We start from the raw sequence: 22,118 nt of genomic DNA, 5'->3' as shown, positions 1-22,118 counted from the left end.
ATCCTACAGCGTTTGTGTTTGAGAGTTTCATTGTATCATTAACAATCTACAATATTTCAGAGTCACATCTGGGTTTAGATCAAAATGTCCACCTCCCTCTTCATAATACAAGTTCTAATAATTTCCAAACCTATCAGCCTAAAATAGCAGACCCAAACTTAGTACAAGCAATTGCTTCTGTCAGGTTGTCAAAGCACCGTTTTTGAAACATTTATCGGAGTCCATCAGAGGATAAAGTCATAGTTGTTGTTTATATGCCAGCTAGAATAAATAAAATGAGTTCATATTAAAGAGCAACCCTTTTAAAAACATTCTTAGAAGACATTTTTATCACAACAATCACAAAAGGTAGAACAAAACCATCAGATTGATTCCCCTGGCAGATTAGACACACTGAGATTTCCCAAGTGCCAAAAATGATAAAGAATTTTATATTACTGTAAGCATACTCAATGTTATGTTGAAAATTAGTAGTAGTTGCAGTCCACCAAAGCAGAAACCTCTTAACTTCAGAGCAAGCTAAGGAAAGAGTTCTGGGGAACACAGCTGCCTAGCTATCCAACCTCCCCTGCAACTAAGCAGTCAGGAGATGTGCCCAGCGCCCAGGAGCACAGCAAAGCACAGTCACAATGACCAGGAAGCCAACTGCAGGATTAGAACTTCCCACATGAGCGTAGGGCAAGTCTTCAGGCAACTGGCAAATGCCGGAGCAATAGAAGAGAATTTCAGTGTAAACTGAGAATTAGTGCAGTGTCTGCCCTGTCGTTTTAAGAGTTTTATTTTGTATTGGTTTGCATGAATAATAATTATTATTCTGCCAAAATATATATATATATGTGTGTGTGTGTGTGTGTGTGTGTATATATATATATATCAAAGATTTGAAAAAGACATTCATTAAAATGAGATTTTAAAGATGTGAGAAAATTAGAAGAGGAAGTATGTGTCTGCGTGGGAGGGGAACAACAACAAAAGGCAGAAAAGAGATATCGAGTAACAATTGTTTTGGCAAAGAACACTGTAAAAGATGAGTCTTTTATCTGTCATGAAGAAAGCCAGGTGATGTCTAAAAAAAACCAAAAAACGTAACACCTGTTCACTTAATGAGTAATGCTCACTGCACATGCATTCTTGCAATAGTCTCTAAAATGTCTGTCTCACAACGAAATACTAAGTGTAGAAAAGAAGATAACATATTCAAGTTAAATGCATGTGCTATGCCTGTACTCAACAGTATCAGTTGGGATACAGCCCATTTCTGCAGGTTACAGATTATTTCTTTCCTCTGACAACACCATTTATTCAGAACCCTAATTTACCAATTAAATTAAGGTAAATTAGGGTAAGGATTTTAAATAGGAGCAATCCTTTACTAGGCTGTTCTCACCATCATCACACTCATCATAAAGGTGCTTTTACAAATATCTTTTAAAATACCTGCTTTTCTACCCCAAAAGTCCCAACATACTTTACTGGATGTACTTGTCAAGGTTTTGGTGGGAGGGAGGTGGGCTGCAGCAACATGACATGCACAGTCCCAGCTGGTCCCGATGCACCCACAGAGGACATAGATTAGCCCACCAGCCAAATGGGTGGCACCTTTGTGAAAACATATTTAAGAAACATCAAGAAAAGACAGGCAGAACGAGGAGGATAAAATGAGAAATAGTAGTATAAAGTGACAGAAAAAAAAGAGCAAGGAGGGACACCAGAGAAGGTATTCCCCTGCAGAATGTGGAGAAAACCATGCCAGAGTCAGTATCCACACTGCAACTCATGGAAGACATGTCTGTTTTGCACACAACAGCAGACAGTTAACAATCTTCCTGTTACTATCAAAACCCATGAGCTTCTTCATCCTGTCTTCTCCCCCATCCTGCTGAGGCATGGGAACAAGAGACTGGCTAGGTGAGTACTTGGCAGCCAGTCAAGGTTATCCATCACACCTGCTCACAAAACATGTAACAAATAATGAAGAATACACATTGGTTTGAAAGGAAGAAATTTTAATGCACAAATTCTCACGCGCCATGTTATATTCTGCCTGAGAGAGAACAAATCTTCACCAGTGTCTCTCAGTATAAACTTCTATCATGTTTTCACAATTAAACCACAGAAAGCAATCTTCAAACTAGGCAGGAAACTGCAGTGGTCTGCATAATTTAGTCTATTCATAATTTGTTCTCCAAATGTTTACAGATTAGCCACAAAAATAATAATTCTTCCTTTTTCTCAAGGAAATAAATATTTTACTTCTAAACACAAGAAACAGTCACCTTTCTAGCAGTCCATCCTTTGTGCCACAGCACTCTGCCAAAACTGGGATGTATTTTTTCCTCTTGGCTTTCCAACCAGTATCGTTTGTTGCTCCACATGTGCCCACACAGCATGATCACAATTCTTCTCAAGCAACGCCCAAAGGCACACTTCAGTGTAAGAAGAAATAACTCATCTTCAGTTCTGCCTTGAAATGCACCAGGCTGGCAACACTACTTTCTTCCAAACGGATCAGACCACACTTTTAACCCTACAAATCAAATACGAAAATACCAGCAGTTCTTAACTACAGTTTTGGGGGGAAAAAAAACAAAGGCATCTTGTCTGCTATTCCAGCCTTCTGGAAAAGCAAAACACAAATGAATCTCAAGAACATTTTCTGCACTGAGCTCAAAAATCTACTCAAGCTTGAAAAGTATTTAGGAATTCAACCTCATCTTCATCTTAAGCTTCAGAGAGCAGAAAAGTCATCACAGCAGCAGGTAAGATATTACAATACTGTTGGAAAAAAACACCTGGAATCCCACCTTATTTCACACTTCCATTTGTCTGGATTTCACACTCAACTACAGGATCTCATAAATCCTCACCAACAGATAAATTCCTATGTAAAAATTATACTGAGGAGGACTGGTCATCAAGTACCTGCATCTTGGATAAATGAGACAGTCCCATCTTCTTTACTGTTCAATATAAAGCAAATTTACAAGACTTTTTACATCAATATAACTTGCCTGCTCCTCTTCAAAATTTCATTGCTTTCTTAGAAAGCCAGTCCTGCATTGATGATTTAAGTGATATGCATAGTAAGGACGTGGCATTAGTCCTATTGGATTTTCTCCTGCTGTTGCTGTCAGGCTCTTCTAAAAATAGGAGTTAAGTTACCCTTTAACATATTCAAATACAAACTGTTTCATCAAGACATGTACTTCGCAACTTTAAATGGGAAATATCGACCTTGCCAGTCCTATATGAGCCAATTATCAATTATGATATAATCATGTATAAATGAGTAGTACAATTTTATTCCCCTCACACTTTCCTACTCCTTCTACTTGCAACAGGAGGCATCAAAAAGCTATTAGCACTGCATTCAAAACTTTCTGTAGCGTTGCATATTTCTGCCTCCTACACCTGAAAGGTAATGACAACATTCCTCACAAATTGTTTCAGCTAACTTGTAAAGCAGCATTCAATAAAAGAAAGGTGCAACAAACTATTTTTTTACAGCTAGAGCTCAGACCACTCATGGTTTGTTTACTCTGATTTGATGCAAAAGTTATTGTCTCATGTACAAAGTATTTAAGAAAGAGTGAAGATAATTCAATCCCTACAACCTTCTTGGCTAGTTCAATTTAAAACAGATTTTATTAAATTCATAATTCTAAGTGAAGAATTAGCCTGAGAAAATGTTCTCACTGTAAGGCTTTTTTTGTTTGTTTGTTTTTAATACATGCATTCTTTGAATGTATTCTTCACTGTATTACTTAAATCCATAGAAATATTCAAGTCTTCAAGAAGACCTTTAAAACAGTACAAACTCATGAATCAATCATACCTGGAGGCTGGATATTCTCTTGAACAATACCAGCTCGGTTTATTGATTGTTCTCTCTCTGGAAAACAAAACAGAAAGAACAATATTAATGAAAATAAATTATGAGACCATCTTGACCTCACCTAGCGAGGTCTGAACCCCACACAAATCCTGATGAGTATGCAGGTGCACAACACAAATGTAGCATTCACACTTAGCAGAGAAACTAGGAGCTAGTTGGTTCTGCAAGGTTACAATCTATAAGATAACCATCTTAAAGTAATGACTACTTTTTACAAACAATGTTTTCTGTCATCACTCAATTTAAGGCATGAGCATCACTTTAGGGGAATAATCCTCACACATGAAGCAGACATCAAAGCACTCGGCTGTAGCAGCCTCTTGCCTCCCACTGAACTTTTTAAGCCTTTAAAAAAAAAACATTGTCAAGAATCACTCCAGAGAACTAAAAGCCGTTCTTGCCTACTGCAGGACTCTGTGTGATGATGATCGAGATGTCTGACTTGGAATCATGGAATTGTCTGAGTTGGAAGAGATTCTTGAAGGCCATCTAGTCCAACTACCCCTGCAATGAACAGGGATGCCTACACAGCTGGATCAGGTCACTCAGAGCCTCATCAGGCCTGATCCTGAGAGCCTCCGGGGGTGAAGCAACCACCCTTTCTCTGGGCAACTGTTCCAGTGCTTCACTATTCTTACTGTAAAAAACTTCTCTCTCAAGCCCAATCTAAGTCTCCCCTCTTTTAGTCTGAAACTATTTCCCCTTGAAAACTGGGACTTCAGACCCAGCTTCCTATTACACAGAAATAACGAGTGTTTCACCACAGCTCACGTCAATGCGGGGCATGAGCTTCTACAGCAGTTCTGCTGTTAAACAGCTTACTCCAAAAATGAAATCCTCCCTCCCGTTAATATTTCCACTGAAGTACCACAACCATGGAATGCCACATTCTGATCTAAGCATCAGGTGAACACTTACACAGCTCTCATACAGCCGATAAGCGTCAAGAAAAGCACACAGGAAATTAACAAAGGTGCGGCCCAAGGAGAGCTGGAGGCACATGTGATAAACGAAGCTTGAAATCAGGTATTACAAAGCAAGCATGAGTGTGTTATAAGTGCACACTGCCCACCGTGTGTGTGCCAAAACCCCGCTCGGGCCAGTTTCCACCTTCACAAACTTCCTTCCATTCTTTTGGATGCCCGCAAGTTAAATTTTACTCCACCATCAGGGCGAGGCTAAAGTCCTGAGGTGATCAATAGCTTCGCTGCCCTTTTTGTTTTCCTTCCTAGAAATCTCTTCAGAGTCACCTCGCGCACCTCCATGGCAGCGCCTCGTTTGCCCTCACACAAGTAAACGGGCTCTGAGATGCGTCACGCCCAAACGCTCCCCCCGCCCGGCTTGGCAGGCGCAGAGGTACCGGCTCCCGCTCCGCGCTGTTACTGGGGCATCGCAGGGCTTCCCGGTACGACACTTCACGGAACGACCTGAGTTACGCACGGCCCGCTCCAAGCCAACTACGGAGGGTCACCTTGAGACCGAACCGCTCCGAGCTTCACGTCATTTTTACGGCGGCCCCGGAACCCCGCAGGCCCTGCCCGCTCCCCTGACCTGCCCCGGGCACTCACTGTACTCCTCGGGCAGCAGCAGTGGCCGGAAGTAGATGGGGTAGAAAGCGGCCCCCACCACGGCCACGAAGCCGCCGAAGATGCCGAGCGTGCGGGACAGCCCGGCCATAGCGGCGGAGGGGCGCCCAGAGTCCGGAACGGAAGCTCCGCGGCCGCCGCTTCCGGGCGAGACGGGGCCCGGCGGGCGGAGCGGGGAGGGCGGCGTGCGGCCGCCGAGCTCCGCAGGCGCGAGGAGGGCGCTGGGGCGGGACAAGTCCTGCCGAGCGCCAGCGCTGCGCCGCTCCGAGTCTGCTCGGCCCCTCCGCGGCCGGATGCCGCCCCGGCCCAGCCACGCCCTCCTCTCCGCACCTGCGGCGGCCGCTCGGGGCGCGGCGCGGCGCTGCGCGAGCCCCTCCTCCAGGAAGCCGGATCTGCCGCATCCGTGTCGGCGGGGCCGGCCGGGCCGGGCGGCAGCGGGCAGCGCCACGCCTCGAGGCGCAGCCGCCTACTGAGCCGCCGCAGCAGCATGCGGCCCCCGGCCGAGCCCCGCCGCGTCCCTCCTTTCCTCTTCCTCTTCCTGATGGTGAGTGGCGGTCCCCGCACCTGCCGCGGCTCCCCGAGCTCGGGCGGCCCGGCCCGGGAGGAGGGCGTCGGGCAGCCGCGTGTGTGTGCGGCGATCGGGGGATGCAGCCCCGCGGGGCCGGGCCGGGCGTAGCGCGCTGTGTGTGGCAGGTGGCACTGAGCTGGGCTTCGTGGGTTGAAGGGAATGGGGCTTCCGCTGTCATCGTCTCCAGATGCGTGTGTGGCCACTGTAACACCTGAAGGGAACCACTGCGTTCTAAAGGCATCCGCTGAGCACAGTTTGTACCTCTTCTGCTTTGCTGAACACAGACTCTAGTTGGAGACCCTGTACGTGTATGGGACACTGATGCTGATGGGGAGCAGAGCAGCACCTCCTCTGTTGTGTCTCCACACAAAAATCAGCATGACGTGGCGGTCACAGGTACAGGGCTGTGGTTGTCCTCAGGCTCTGAGCAAACAGGCCCGATCCCATAGGATCATGTGGGGGTGAGCCCTGTTTCTTCTGTCACCTTATTCCAGTTAAGAAAAGCATGATTACAAGCCTTTTCTATTGTATTTCACCACTGAAATATTCCCTTTCCGACTAATGGCTCTGATTCAGTCCTGACATCTGTTGGGATGGCGTGGGCTAACGCCCTCAGGTTCAGTGCGTTTAAGGAGAAGACCCAGGAACAGAACCTGTACAGCTTTTGTGGTTGAGGTGCCCCACACAGTGAAGCCTCTGTGCCTTCCTCGTTGAACTCTGCGTGTCCTACAGTACATTTTTGATCTGCCATAGCTGTTCTGTTTATTGCACGTGGAAAATATTGTATTTAAATCTCATAATCTCACTTGTTTTGTAATCCTTTCATCTCAGCTCCCTGTAGGCAGAGATTATGCACAATATACTTCATGTTGTCCGAGGTAACACTGAGGGAAGACCTCATTTAGCAGGTACACTACACAATGCTGGGAGAGTAATGCAGGGAGGCAGCCAGGTGGGAACAGACCCTGGGCTGTGATCTGGGAGACTACACTGTCCCTGGTCTCTGTCACAGCTGCGTCAGTGCAGGATGGCTTTGTACTGTGCCCCAGCCTAGGTGAGCATCCTGAGGGGTTCAGCGGTTGTGATGCAGCAGACCCAAACATGTCTCACGCATTTTTGCATTGCATGTCTCAATCAGTACGTCGGACACCACTGAGAAAGTGTTCAGGAGTAAACCTGTGGAAGCCATTTTGCAGAACAGGCACTGAGGGAAGACACGCATGTGAAGTTGACCTGTGCATCAGCTGTCAAACTACATCATGCCTAGGTGCTCTAGGAGCATCATGAAGCTTATTCTGCAAGGGTTGGTTGTGGTTTGCAGTGCTTGCTGCCTTGGCACATGTGCACCACAAAAAGTAATGTTGTTCCTGCCAGAATTGGCCTTCCGTTGGAAGCCAGATGGCCCTGTTCACATACTGCTGTGTCTTTGCTAATGAAAACAGCCAGAAACAAGCAATGTCTGCTTGGAGCCAACTCCTGTGTCTCTGTGTTGGATAAACCCCTGCAAAGTGAGGGCTGGCTGTATACATTTGGACTGTAAATAGATATATATGAAAAGCAGCAGTAACGTGATGCTTTGTACTGTCTACCTGGTGTACTTCAACATCCTGTGATCAACATACAGTATTGCTTCTATAAGCTGGGGGCCACATCATGAGGAAGATTCTGATATATCATACAGATTAAGATGTTTTCCAGTACTGTTTCTTACGAAGTCCAAAAATTACTTGATACGTATGAATGGTATCGATCAAGTAGAGCAGAGGAGTTGTAGCATAATTTGTGGATGCCATTATGTGTGCTCTGTAAAGGTATCTAGAACCAAATAAGGAAACATATAATAGTAGATTTAAAAGACATTAGAAATAGTATTATAATTAAAGTTTTTGTCAGCTTCTGTATCAGTATTTCTGCACATGTGTTACTGCAGGATGCGGTGGTCAGTTTTCCAATGGACACCAGCCTCCTACTGGTCTTTCTTTTTTATCCCCTTCAGTAAATCCTTCTTAGTACACATCATTTAAACACTGACTGCAGATAGATTTGTTAGATTCAAATGGGTATTTCTACTGTGCTTTGCCACTAGTGATTGAAACGGTAATTTAGTTTTAATAGAATTTTATCCATTTTATAAAATGAGAAACAAGACAGAAGGAGAGAAAAGCTGTTACTGCAAAGACACAACCTGTTGTAAAAAGCCTAGATCCTGGCATTGTGGTGTGGTTAGCATTTTTACTTGTCCAAAAGAAATATGTATCTTGGGGCTTCCATGTGTTTGTACAGCATCACTGCACATTTGGTTTCCTGCCTCTCTTGCTGGACATGAGGAGGTAGGGAACTCTTGGTTGTTCTTCTGGAAAGTAGTTTGAGTAACAAGTACAGAAAGATCGATAGCCTGTTAATAAGTCTGATTATCTGGAGTTAGCAGCTGCTAACAGCGACACCCACCTTCATTCAAACATTCCCTCACTCAGTTATGTCTTCCAATTTAAATAAAGAGGAAAAATTTGGTCACACAGTTAAATCTAAAATTGTCTAGGAATGAGGAGGGGAGTACAGGTAAGCTTAGTTCTAGCTTTTCCTGATATTTACAGCTTTGCAAGTTAAGCAGGCAAATATTTGTTTTCAGAGTAGCTTTCAAGGAGTGTTAATGTATTCTTAAGATATAAAAAAGAAAACAATTCATTTTGTTTACTGATCCCCATCTTGGCACAGGGGTGAGGTCTTTTCCTTCAGGTTTACAGCACATACATCTGATAGATAGAACTACTTGGCCCAGGTTTGTAAATATTTTGAGACCTGCAGCAAAAAGCTCATGAACATGAAGTAGCTATCTGAGCTATTTCAGTTCACTCTGTTCAAGCTTCGCAAAGTTAAAAGTCACTGAAAACAGAGCTTCTCATTTTGAATAACCTTATCTACCAGCTTCCCTGGTAGTCCAGAGTGACTGTTTGGAACGTTTGATGCAGATCAGGGAATCTGGCAGAAGCCCGGTGATGTGGTGGTGGCTCCCCAAGCTCAGTAATCCTCAGTGTCCCTGGCAGCACATCAAGCCAGTCGCTGGCTGCTGACCAGAAAGAAAAAAAGCAGTGAGAAGCTTTAGAGACAAGAACTTCAGCATGGAGGATAATCCTTGTGCATGTCCAAGAACTCATAGAGAATGTATTGTACATAGCTGTAAGGAGCAGAATCTAAGTACCGTCTGCCAGACTTGTTGCTCAGATTTAGAAGTTCACCTTCCAGATAGGAGTGTTTCAGTAGTAAGGTCTGAAATGCTTTATGAACGTGAATTAATTTTCAGGAAACCATAATGGTCTGCTTTGGTTATCATTCTTGCTCTTCAGATACCTCTCATGGAGGTAACGAAATGATTTAACTTTTTAGGAAGATAGAAATACCAGGCTGCAGCAGTGCAAGTGAACAATGATATGACAAATAAATGCCAACACCTTTCCGTAGATATTCTTTAGGCTTGATCCTGGGAACATGTGTAAACAGCATGATGTCAGTATCTGAGAGGACCAGATTCCACTTGCAGAAGGATACACCCTTTAAGTACTTTTTGTAGACGTAAATGTGGCTTTGAGAAGTCAGTGGCAGGGGAATTGTTGCCATTTAGATCTTGACGGTATATTTTCAGTACTGCGTAGCTACTTGCTGTGTGAAGGAATCCTGGTGCTGAGTACTGTGTATAAACCATCTGCTGTTTGTGGGAGTATATTAATAACTGTGTAAATTTGGTTCTCTAGTTAACATAATTGTTTTGTTGTGCTTTTTATTTACAGAATTGTGTGCCATCTTTTGGAAAGGAGACATTACAGACAACAGCAGTTACGCCACAGTTTGGCAAAAAGATGGATTATGTGGACTTCATTCATCTAAACGTTTTGGAAAAGAAAGTCCTTAATAGTTCTGAGGTTTCTGTTCAGTATTTATGTTCTAAGCCTTGTATAATTAATTTGGAAGCAGTAGCTTCCTCAGAGTTCAGGACTGGTGTACCAGTGTACAGAAGGAGGTGGAAGGAGGAGAAGAATATTTATGTTCGTCAAACTCGACAAATACATTTGAAATTTCCAAGTATCATGGTTTACAGAGATGATTACATCATCAGAAACTCAATAATAGTGCACAGTGTGATCCTGTATGCATGGATTAGTCACCAATCAGTTAGCAGCTGTGATGTGGAGCAGAATGAAAGCTACCAGGAGGCAGTTGCCAAGAATTACACTTTTTTAGAAGCAGTTCCACCTTTTGAACGCCCGTATAAAGACCACAAAGTCTGTCTTCAGTGGGGCGCTGACTATTTGTGGATGCTTCAGGCAAACAAGATACCTCAGTGCCCTCATGAAAGCGGTATGTGTTATGTCCCTTCTTTGTTGTTTGTTTCCAAGTGGACTAATAGGACCCAAAGAACACTGGAAGATGTTGTAAGCTGTTAAAAGAATACATACTTGTAGTAACGGTTGGGTAGTACCATTTACTTGGCCCACACTGTTGAGTGTAAGTTTAATAAGTGCAAGATTAGAGCTTCAAATGACAAAAAATCATCGTGTCTTTCAAAGCTGGCTTGTTTCATCACGGTGGCACTGCCTTTTATTTTCTGAGTGTATTCACAAATTTGTGTTTAGAACTCACTGAGTTCAAACAAAACCATGACAATAGCTAAATTAAAAGTCCTACCCAATTAAACAAATTCCTGAAACTCACAACTTTGCCTTCTAGGTTTTCTCGGAGTTCTCCTGATTATTTTTTTTTATTTTACTTTTTCCTGTCTGCCTATTTCTAGCTTTACATCCACTCCCAGCTGGCTTTGTCCTCAGAACACGTTTGTAGTACAACCTAATAGCAAAAAGGTTATTAGCTTCTAAAGGGTTATATCCTAGCAAAACCTACAAAAGTATTTTTATCATTTGTTTTTGCTACACTGGCACATGAATGCATTGAGAAGAACCAGGAAGCAAAGTAGTTTCTGCCTCCAGAGGCTTTCTGAAATCCATTTTGAAGACTGAGCATGAGATCTCTGACAACAGCATGAAACATCTTAATGCATTATCTAATTACATTATAGATGAGAACACTTGGTAAAACAAAAACCAATAATTTTTAAAAGTGAACTTGTGACAAATTGCTCTGTTTTGGAAAAGCTCTTTATATGCCTTGAAAAAACTGTTAATATCTTCTGTTTCTTATTGGGGCAGCATAATCAGTTAGATTTATTACAGGATTGTGCATACTGGTTAAGAATAGAATTGGTATCTATCCATACATGCAGTTTAACTGGAGAGCAAGCCCAGGAGCTGTGGATTAATCTCACACTGGCATAACCAAAGGTAGAATGAGATTTTAAACAAATAACATAAACAAAGATTTTCCTCTGTACTAACTTTTGCTTAAGCTAACTCACACTTCAAATCTAAATACCGTAGATTTAAATGAGTATTTTCCCTGCTTCCAACAGTGGTTGGAAATAGATTCCATTTCACTTTCCCGTGAGTTATTCACTCCAAAACTAATTCATTTAATAGCAGCAAATGAACTTGTGCTTGAGAACTTACTGAAAGTCGGCATTAGTTTTTAATTGATTATGTGTTTCAAATATTTGACTGTACAAGTGTGAGCCAATTAATTAGTCCGTTAACAATGATTACTTTCTGGCAGATTAAGGAAATCTTTATTTTTGCAGATGGTGTTCAGATTCTCAACTTCATATATGCTTCCAGTGGCGAGAAGACAGGAATCGTGAAGAGATTTGAACGATTTGAAAACAGAGAACTTGAAACAGTCAGACAACATCAGATTGATTATCCAATGTAAGTATAGACAGCTTAAATGGGCTATAGTTGATTCGTGTAGGCTATAGAATATGCTTATGTGTATACTTCAGTTCTTAAGCTTTGTTCAAATTAAAGGAATACCATCTGCTACTTTGAGAAATGGCTCAAATTAGTTAGCAGTTCCTTCTGTTCTCTGATGGCAGTTTTGTAGGGAATAAAGCTGAGCCTAAGAGGCATACCGTAATACATACCATGAGAGGTACTACTGTAGATGTAACTAAAGTGGTTTGGTACCACTCAAAGGGCAGGTTAGCTGTTACACACTGCTGTGATCACACAGTTGCCCCATGACTACCTCGCCTGAAGTTTTTTATGTTACAGAAAGATCTGTATTTCAAGCACCATTTGCAGACTAATTGCAGAATACTGTTCCTACAGGACAGGCAGAGTATAAGAGCTTATTTTCCTATGAATTCACACTAGTTTGCAGGTGACAAGCTTTTACTGATAGCGTCTCTTGTGTAGTTGAGTCATCCAGCTTGAACTTACACTAGTCTCTTTCACCATCCCTGTGTAAACTCTTCGAGTCAGATACACTGTTCAGTTACAGAGGAATCACACTAGCATCTTTACCTGCTCTTCTTCCCCTTCCCACAACTGTCACAACTCTTCAGCCATATTCTGCAACTTCAGACAAAAAAAAAGTGCATGGGTGTGCATGTACATATGTATCTCATTTCCACCAGATGTTGTTACCTCAGAAACAGGACACAATCACAGGAACTTGAACTTGCCTGCTTGTTTGTGTTTGGGCTTTAAGCAAGGAGAGACAAAGAAGAGTAACCAACAGGTGCAGGTTCTGTACAGAGTAGCAGCCTGCAAGCTGTATCTCTGAAGTCATTGGTTCAGTGCAGTTTTTAGCTCCTGGCCTCTTTAGAATACATGACAGCCTAGTTTACACTGTCTGCTGCTCTTTGCCCACATATGCATTTGCACTGGTACTGAGGTGCTGAAGCTCTGGTTGACAAAACACAGCATAAATTTAAGCAGCTCTGTACCTGCTCTTTCCTTCATGCTGCCTTTTGGTACCAGCATGAAATATTGCTTATGTATTGCAGTTGCATGACATCTGTGGGTAGCTCTGTTAAGAAGTGGAAAAGATTTTTCCTTTAGCGGCTTGTAGGTGAATGGTGGTTTCCCACTGCATCCAAAGGCAACCTATAAGATTAATGGAACAAGTTTCCTGTTTGACTTTCATCAAGGATTTTGTTGAATGAAGAAACTTTCCAATAGAGATCTGCTCTTTTAACAAAGTAGGCAACTGTCATTTGGGGCAGCTGCCTGTAGGATGGGAATCTGAGGGACTACTGACTCAGCGTGGCATTCTGCAGCAATAGAGAAAGCAAAATGTGTCAGCATTGTTCCCACCTGTGTCCCAGGAAATTTGTCCAGACAGGGTATGACTGGCAGTCAGGGAGCAAATGAAGAGTGCAGAATTTAAGCTTGCTGTATTGCCAGAGATGAAAAGTGGGAAGAACAATGTACAAACACAAGCAGTATTGCTGGAAGCACAGTGTTTGCCTGCAGATCATAATAATCTATTTACAAACGATTATGGTTTACAAACCTCTATTTCACCTGTGTTCCATCTGTGGAGAATATGACCTTGGTAGCTGTTTAAGGTGCAGTCTGGAAAAAACTGCATCACTTCTACTTTTTTTAGTTTTAACATCAGAGCAGCTATTACACTTTCAGAGCTATGGTGGTTTAGTTAAGGAAGAGATACGAGGTGTTGTATGTTTAGCAACTTCTCTCAAGAAATATAAGGCAAACTGACCAACAAACAAATATTCTTTTTAAGTACACAAAATGCAATTAATATTTCCTTCTAGGAGCCAGTAGGAAGACTTCATCAAAGATTGTAATTATTCATGCTTAGTTGGGTTGTACATTGGAGGTTTGATTTTCAAAGGCATTCAGCATTGATCTGACTTTGCTGTTACAGGAATAAGTGCTAAGCTCCAGACGATAGGACGGAAGCAGTTTTTAGTTTAGTCAGATGCAGTGGCATAAATTCTGATTTTAGTGCTTCATCAAGTCTGCTTTGTAATGTCATCAGAGCTGGTGAAACCATTCTGGCTTTGTACAAAAATTGCTCAATAAGTAAAGTTGAAGGTTTTTTTTCCTTCCCACCCTTCCCCCACCATTCCATGGTTTGAACATGCTCCACCTTTATTTATCCTTTGATAAACTCCATGACAGGCGTTCATACCTATTTGTACTACCCAGAGGTTACAAATTCCTTTTCACCTTCTCCTCCCAAGCACATTTTCACTGTTGGTATTTAGTACAGAAGACACAACTTAGTTGTTACTGGTTTCCACAATCAAGACTACAAGAATGTGCATTTGGGGATTTTGTACAGTCTACATATGGGAGGGTGGCTCCAGGTCATCTCAGCTGCTTTTTCAGTTCCTTACTGATGTGGGTTCTAATCCACTATTGTGGAACTATTCAAATAATGCTCCTTTAATTTTCGTATCAGTGCCACAGAAGTGCATTATAAGGATTATAAGTGAATTATAAGGAGATCACAGATAAAAAATCTTAAACTATGCTTTTGAACTTAGCTAAAGAGATTTCTCACCAGGAGTGGATTTCTTGTTTGTTTTCCCTCATGCAGGTTCACTGTTTCAATCTGGCTATATTTACTGCATCACTGCGAAAAGGATCTGTGTGGTATACTTTATTTTATTGATCCAAAAGAGATGTATAGTACTCCTGCTATATTTCTAAATGAGGAAGGTAAGGGATTTCATTAATTGCTTTCAGAAAGGATTTCATGTAGCTTTTATAGATCTGTGCCTATACACAGGAACAAGAACTCTATTATTAGACTTATTTTGTGAAATTGATCTTGAAATATTTGCTCTACAAATAAGTAGAGCAAAACTGAAAAATAGTTGCATAGCATCTAGTCTTGAATAACTTGGAAGATGTCTGCATATCTGCTTTGCCAGGAGGATGCACTGAGCCGCACAGATTAGGAATGAACACTGGGATTGAAGTCTTATTTCGATCAAAAATAATAATTAAGATTTTTTAAGTATTATTTTAATATTGCGCTCAACTCTTATATACTTACTACATAGAATTTATTGAAAATTTGGAATAGCCTTGGAAGTGCAAATAATTCAAGTTCTTGCCTATGTGGTGATGTTCAAGGTAAGGTCTATTTCCTTGATCCGAAAAAAGGTTCAGAGGTAATGCTTAGTTTGGCAATAGTCACAATCAAAGAACTTCCCTGCCAGAAAAAGGCTCTTCAGTCTCAGAAGAAATTCAGCAAGTGAGGGCTCGCTGGCAGTCTCAAAGAGGAAAAAGTTAGGAGTGCACCACTGGCTTTCTCATAACAGGCTGCAGGTTTCACAACTAATGTCTTCCTTTCAGCTATTCTTGCTATTTCTATATTCTCTGTCTCATTCCCAATTTAAATAATAAATCATTAGAATAGTTGATACAGCACTGTGGTAAGTTTTCCATTATTCATTATATTTCCATTACAAACTGAATACTTTCCGTTGAAGAAAGAACAAAAATGACAGCTCCACTGGAAGCTACCCCGTCAATAAGAGACTCACTTTGAGAGTTTCCGAGGCCTGCTTTATTCCCAGTGTTTCATAGGTTATCTGAGTGGACTATTTTGTTTTTACAAGTTTAGATTATGAGCTTAGCTTCTTCATTCCCATCCAGGTAGTGAGGCCTGGAGTTATCTTGTACCTGGTTAGTAATTACATTCTCACATGCTAGCAGTCAAACACTGAAGTCATGTCCCCCTGTGCTGTTAAGGATTATGTACAGCATTTTGAGATCAAATGTGGTGCCCTTCCTGTTAGACACATTCAATATCCTTATCCCCCAGACAAGCTGGTTTTGATTCAGTGGTTTCATATAGCAGCATGTTTCCCTGTGATTCTGTTAGAGCTCACATATTGGCATAGAGAGTCCACAGATTTGTTGGTGATAAAGAGTACAGAGTAATACATAAGGAAATTCACTCTTAACATTGATATTTTTGTGATATTTAATGTATTTTTCTCCTTTGTTGCTCTGTCAGGTTATGTGCATATTCAGATGCACCTCATTAGAGGAGATGATCTTGCAGTGAAAACAAGCTTCAGCCTTCCTCTGAAGCAGTGGTTTCGACTGGATCTCTCTTTTAAAGGTGGACAGGTATGTGTCTGACTAAATTACACGATTAAGAGTTCTCTGATTTGATTATACCTCTGACAAATTCCTGAACATATTGCTCACCTGAGCACTCTTATGGCAGGAAGAAAAAGTAGAATCAAAATTAAAAGCGTTTCAGTACTTACCTGTCATTCTTGGGACAGATAAAACTGTGGTTCAGTTCAGTTCCATTTGCATGCCTTCTTTTAGAAAGATTTTTAATGCTTTGATACTCCAGAGGTGCACAGAAAAATCCTTATTTAGTTACTTCACTTTCATTGACATAACATGCTTAATACAACAGGATCTTGAACAAAATATTTAAGTTAGGGAGGAACGGGAGATTAAGGCATCAAGAAATTGAGAGTCTTATTTAAAGGCATTGAAAGATGAATCCATACAGGTGCTTCAGCACTAAATGAAGTTCTGCAAAGTTGTTTTGAGTCCTTAGACAACTTTGTAAAATAGCAACAGGTGTGAAAACTTTATCTTGTCTTCCTTTTCATCTAATTCCTAGATTCATTAACTTTTTGGCCATTCTTTACCTGTAAGCTACAGCTTCTTGAGGAGGTTAATATTCTCTTCATTTCTCTAATCTAGAAAAGTAAGACATACTTTCATACTATGGAAGAGTAAAAGCTTCAGTAAGGTATAGGTATCTTAGAGTTGAGCACAGAAATTAAATAGCTGAAGTAAGTGTCAGTGCTTTCCACTAAACTTTCCTGACACAAATTGGATACATGACAATGATGCAAAGGTCATGGAAGACACCTGCAGTTGTAATCTTGTAAATTATGCCTTGAAGTGTCTTAAATATTCCTTGTAATATTTAGTCTATTGCAGTTAACACTGTGTGTTCTTTTAGGTAGAAGTGAGCAGCGTTGGGAAGAATTTGAAAAGACAACATCACCAGTCTTTTATGTAAGCAGCGTTTTACCTTCTGCCAAGTAATGTATGTATTCAGATATGGAAAATGGGAGGGCAGCAAGTTCATAACTGAGATTCCAAATGTTCAGAATTTATCATCTTTTTCTAGTCTACACCCACTAAACCAGTTTGCATCACTATAGCTATACTAAGAACGATCTGAGTAACTGGGTAATTTTGCCATGAGCTAGTTTGAAGTAATGTGCTGCACACTCTAGGGCTGGAGTCTGATCTCCATACTAAAAACTGATTGGAAAAAAAAAAAAAAAAGTGGTATCTAGATCAGTCTTCAGATGAAATCTTGGCCCTGATGATGAAGTCAAAGGAAGGATTTAATCTGTGCAATTGTTACCTGCTTTGCTTTGGTAGAAATCCTGCTGTCTGTCTGAAACATTCCTAGTTTGTCTTTGATTCTAAAGAAGTGGATCATCATGTTGGATACTGAAATTGAGTTTTCCCCCCCCCCCCCCCCCCTTTCATAGTACCTCTTGATAGCCAGCTTACATCTCTTTTCTGTTTTCAAGTTTCAGGGAAGATTTCTACTGTGATGACACTGCTGGATATTTTGTCCTTGGAGGCAGTGGATACGTAAATGGTATTGAAGCATTCTTTGGACCTGTAAAGTACTATCGTCTCAATGTCTTGGAAACAGAGCAGGTAAACAGAAGCAGTATTTGGGCAAACGTTTAAATATCAGCAGCCAGCTAATATGAAACATAGTAAAACTTGAGAACACGTAAACATACATGATCAATCGTGAGGGTTGTTAGATTTAGGGTACTATGGTTAGGCTGTGGGTGCACTTGATGACCTTCAAGGTCTTTTCCAACCTGGGTAATTCTATGATTTTATGAATTCATGTTGAAATCTTGCAATGTTAGTATTTCAAATGTTAGAGGATAAGACTTTTAGAAGCAAGTATGTTAGAAGCAAGTTATGTAAAGCAATATTCCTCAAATTAAGTCCTTATTTAAATGCAGTTTAAGTGTTGCTCAGTTTTCCAGAGTTCCTGAAGATACAGTACAGGACACGTTTGACAGTTCATGATTTTGTTGAAGTTGCTGGTAAACACCACTCAGGTTTCATCAGTTTTTCAGATACCTCTGTGAATTATGCTGACTATTTGAAATCATAGTCTTGTCATGTCTGGCATCAGATTGTTTGGCACATTAACATCATGTGCCAGATAAGCTGGTTGTAGTAATTATTTCCTTATATTATTTGCCTAGAACACTTATTACAAAATGTAGCCAACAAACAACAGATCATGTAAATGCTGTATGTATTTTTCTAGATTTCTAACCCTCTCCATGACAAAGAAATAGCGGAACAAATTGAACACTACTACGAGAGATGTATGGACATTCAAGACATAGTTTATGAGTACAGGCATATTGTAAGGAAAGGCCAACTAGCACAAAGGGCTTGTAAGTATTGATCTGTGGGATACGAGTTTTGATCTATCTTTGGAGACCCATTGCCTTTCCTTTATCCCATCCTGGCTAATGATTATCAGAAGTAAACTTAAATCTGGCTATACATAACAGGAAAAAGGTCGGTTTGAAGTGCTCAGTCAAAGAAACACTTTCAAGCTTAAATGTAAGCTATTTTGTTACCTTTCTTCAGCTTCATTTGCAAATTGCTCTAGAGGTAGATGTTTTTTAAGCCTTTTCCCCAAAATGTGTGTTTTTTTTTTTGCAAGTCTCTTTTCCATAGTTGCCTAATATCAACTAATTAAGAGGTTTATACCAAAACAACCACTTCAGTTAAAGAAGAGTTTCATAGTCTACATGTGTGTTGACCAAGAGCCAGTGTTTCCAGTTAGAATTTGACTATATGCATTGTGACAAGATTATGGAATAGAATGAACCTTACATATTTGTAAACAGACTGTGCTAACTGTACCAATTTTAACGCTGCTTTATGTTACATAAATACCCATCTTGTCCATAAATTTTTAGTTTACTCTTGAAACATCTTAGTTCTACTAAAAGCTTGTTTACAGGGCAGTCAAGACAGCTTTCATATCTCACTTTAAAATGTTGTTTTCTCAAGGTTATTCTGAAAACTATTACTTAGAGCAGCTTCACAAATACAGAGAAAAGTCCACATGCGACGCTTTCACATGGGGAAAAGAACTCAGGAAAAAGTACCACACCTTGTTCAGACTGTTGCAAGAGATGGATTTCAGTGCTCCAGGTGATAATCGTAACTAATTTTACTGTTTTGAAATAACTTCACAACATACGCAATGTAAGTTAGTACATTCTGACTTAATATTTCATGGATTTTTTTTTTTTCCCCTCATATAAGTCTTTATTAAGTTAGCAGATACACACACCACAAACAAAAGATGGCTCATCACATAAAAGAAAGAGATGCTTTATAGCATTTAGCTAATTTGAGAATGTGTTTTTAGCATTTATTTACCTCTTGGTCCTTGGAAGCGCTTCCAATAAATCCTTTGTGATACCAGGCAAAGTATTATACAGAATGTCAGTAATTGTATATAGGAAGAAGTTGACTCACCAACTGATGATAGTGTCTCTAACTACAGAGCTCTTCTTCTCAAAAATCAGCCTTCATCCAGTTGTTGTTCTTCCTTCAGATGCTACCCATTAAATAAGCCCAGTGTCCACCCCCTTCCAATCAGGTGGGAAGCACTGGAAAATTGCTTATACCTGTGCTTCCTGAGCCAGCCATCTCCTTCACCAGGTGTTCAGTCATCATTTTAGGCTGTGATGTAACAGTTCCCCTAAAGCCCTATTGAAGAATACCAAGGAATTTTGGTTGTCTTTATTGAGAATACCTTTTAGCGTAACAAGTAGTAGAATCTGACTTGGTTGTATTAAGTTGGAGAGGGGCATCAGTCTCTGGTTTTAACTACTGCAGTAATGTTGTGTTCTGTGTTGTGTTTTCAGTGTCAAAAGAGGAAAGTGATACAGTTCTAGAAATAGGCCAGAGGATATTTGAGAAGATTGCGAAGAATTTATCAAGTCCTGATGGCCTAAGCAGTGTGAGCTCCTCTGTCCCTTTCTTAGTGGACTCCAGTTGCTGTGGATACCATAAGGCTTCTTATTTCCTTGCAGTTATATTTGAAACTGGACTTGGTATGTCTGTGGATCATACAAAGGTAGTATATTTAATATATTATGTTATCTCTGTGAAAATGATTATTTTTAAAGGCAAGTTAGAAGTGGGATAAAGTTAGGATCAATAGGAGTAAAAAATGTGAAGTGGCTTCCAGATCCCTTTTCAGGCTGTGGTTGATGGGACTTTCTAATACAGCTACTCCTAAATAATTCTGTGGCAGTGAAGTCTTTCTGAGTTCCTTATGGCAGGAAAATAAATGATTTAATGAGACCTAAAAATGGTATTAGTGGCAGGGGGGAAACATGCTGCTTTTCCCAGTTGCTGAGGAGGCAGAATGAGGAAGTAACCCTTGAGTTACCCATAGACCTTTGTAGATGGTTGTGAAAGTATCTCCTTTAAGGCAGATCTCCTAAAGTGAAAAGGTTTTATGGTAGTCAGAAAAAAGGTCTCATGGCATAATGTACAAGATTGTGGTGCTGAGTATATGATCAAATTATTAAAAGTTACCACAATAGAAAAATTTAGGAAGTTAATGGTTCTGTGCTGGAGACCTGATAAGTAGCTGTGGGAGAGCAGCTGGTCTACTGCAATACAGAGCCTTAGTATTAAACCTTGGGTTTTCAGAAGTTCAAAAGTTGAACAATTTAGAAACTTCTGAAACTACCTAAATGGCCTGTTGATGTCTAGAATTGGGTAAAGTGTCCCCCCTAAATACTTTAATATTTTTAGAAAAGAAAATGACCATGCTTTGGCTGAGTGGCTGTGTGGAGTATGTGTTCTCTAGATTTTTAAGGCAACTTGCAAATAACTGAGGTGTTTCTGGATTCCGTTGTAAGGTCAATGAAGAGGGTATCTATCACTGGAAAAGGGCTGTATTGAGGTTGCCGAAAGATATTTAGCAATGAAATAGTAGTGTCATATAAAATGCTAATAAAGAAAAGCAACTCTGCCTAATGTGGTTACAGTTCGTAAGAACTCCTAAGAGACCAAGCTCACTTCAGTTCCAGAAACACAGGAAACCTTAGACAGGAGTATTTTTAATACCCTTATTGTGGAGTCTACCTGGTACTAATTATGGAGGCTAACAATTTTTTTTATTGGATCTGCTTCAGATAGCGTAGGAAATTATTTAATATCCAGTGTAGATGGGACACCACTTTTTTATTACTATACAGGTGAAAAATACTAAGAGTGCAACAGTGCTGAAAATCGTGTTGGCAAATGTAGAGTACCTACGCTATTGCTAGAACTAAACAATGTGACTTACAGGGTTTTAACACAAAGCTCCCTTTATCTATGCAAGTCCCCTCCTAGTCCTGTTGGATCCTTAGTGTAAAATTTTGAAGTACTGTTTGTTAGCCACTATCTGTTTCCAGTGAATTCAGTGCTAAAACACAGATAATGTCAGTGAAAATAGTTAGGTCGCTGCTGACTATAAAAAGTATCAGAGTATTATTAGTGCTATAATAATGCGGCCTTACAAAAACCACTGTGCACAGTGTGCAATAATTTTAAAAGTATTAGAGAGACTAGTTTTTCTTACAAAGCTTATATTTTTATGCATATAAAACACACTTTAACTACTTTGGGGGCATTGTTGATTTTGTGTTAATATAGTTGCTATATTAGCTACAGTTATTACAGGCAACTCTGTACCTCTTCATGAAAATGCTAGATGTGTGATATACACTGTGAACATTCACTCTAGTTTTTCTGTTGATTTTTTTCAGGGGCTGCTCTACAGTTTGGTTGGGGCTCAGGGAAAGGAGAGACTTGCTGTGATGAATCTCGGCTATAAACATTACCAAGGCATTAATAACTATCCACTTGATTTGGAGCTGTCATATGCTTATTACAGTAATATTGCAATAAAGACCTCCATGGATCAACACACTATAAAAGGGGAGCAGGTAAAAGAATTTTAAGTGTAACTGGATTTGTTTTCTATGCAAGTACTTTTCATATATACTTTTCATAGAATTTTGACCTATCAGAAAGTATGGCTATTAATTAGTGTACAAAAAAATGTAGAAGATTTTGATTGCTGA

At 40.4% G+C, this 22,118-nt stretch overlaps 2 protein-coding genes across 2 annotated transcripts in view; one reads left to right on the top strand and one right to left on the bottom strand.

Annotated features, from left to right (window-relative positions):
- Positions 1 to 227: 227 nt before the first annotated feature.
- On the bottom strand, positions 228 to 5,805 carry SMIM20 (small integral membrane protein 20). Its single transcript, XM_072335440.1, has 3 exons — positions 5,464 to 5,805; positions 3,836 to 3,892; positions 228 to 2,527 (listed from the first exon to the last, which is right to left on the bottom strand). The coding sequence occupies exons 1-3, from the start codon at positions 5,570 to 5,572 to the stop codon at positions 2,490 to 2,492; spliced, it is 204 nt and encodes a 67-aa protein (XP_072191541.1). The 5' UTR covers positions 5,573 to 5,805; the 3' UTR covers positions 228 to 2,489.
- Positions 5,806 to 5,829: 24 nt separating this feature from the next.
- The window catches only part of SEL1L3 (SEL1L family member 3), a 30,946-nt gene continuing 14,657 nt past the window's right edge, over positions 5,830 to 22,118 (top strand). The window contains exons 1-11 of the mRNA XM_072335439.1: positions 5,830 to 6,025; positions 9,835 to 10,402; positions 11,733 to 11,859; positions 14,507 to 14,628; positions 15,938 to 16,053; positions 16,916 to 16,971; positions 17,502 to 17,634; positions 18,272 to 18,404; positions 19,033 to 19,176; positions 19,899 to 20,110; positions 21,801 to 21,980. Coding sequence (XP_072191540.1) covers positions 5,969 to 6,025; positions 9,835 to 10,402; positions 11,733 to 11,859; positions 14,507 to 14,628; positions 15,938 to 16,053; positions 16,916 to 16,971; positions 17,502 to 17,634; positions 18,272 to 18,404; positions 19,033 to 19,176; positions 19,899 to 20,110; positions 21,801 to 21,980 — 1,848 coding nt within the window. The 5' untranslated portion in view covers positions 5,830 to 5,968. The remainder of the gene's footprint in view (positions 6,026 to 9,834; positions 10,403 to 11,732; positions 11,860 to 14,506; positions 14,629 to 15,937; positions 16,054 to 16,915; positions 16,972 to 17,501; positions 17,635 to 18,271; positions 18,405 to 19,032; positions 19,177 to 19,898; positions 20,111 to 21,800; positions 21,981 to 22,118) is intronic.

This window comes from Excalfactoria chinensis, chromosome 4, assembly GCF_039878825.1.
Source record: "Excalfactoria chinensis isolate bCotChi1 chromosome 4, bCotChi1.hap2, whole genome shotgun sequence".
Classification (NCBI taxonomy): domain Eukaryota; kingdom Metazoa; phylum Chordata; class Aves; order Galliformes; family Phasianidae; genus Excalfactoria; species Excalfactoria chinensis.
This window is presented reverse-complemented; position numbering and strand designations above follow the sequence as displayed.

Bases quoted from the DNA above. Each gene is read 5' to 3' on its own strand.
- SMIM20 (XM_072335440.1), bottom strand. From the start codon at position 5,572: ATGGCCGGGCTGTCCCGCACGCTCGGCATCTTCGGCGGCTTCGTGGCC. The intron at 3,893-5,463 runs GTGAGTGCCCGG...TTTGTTTTCCAG, and splicing joins GCTGCTGCCCGAGGAGTACA to AGAGAGAACAATCAATAAAC. The intron at 2,528-3,835 runs GTATGATTGATT...TTTGATTTGTAG, and splicing joins AGAGAATATCCAGCCTCCAG to GGTTAAAAGTGTGGTCTGAT.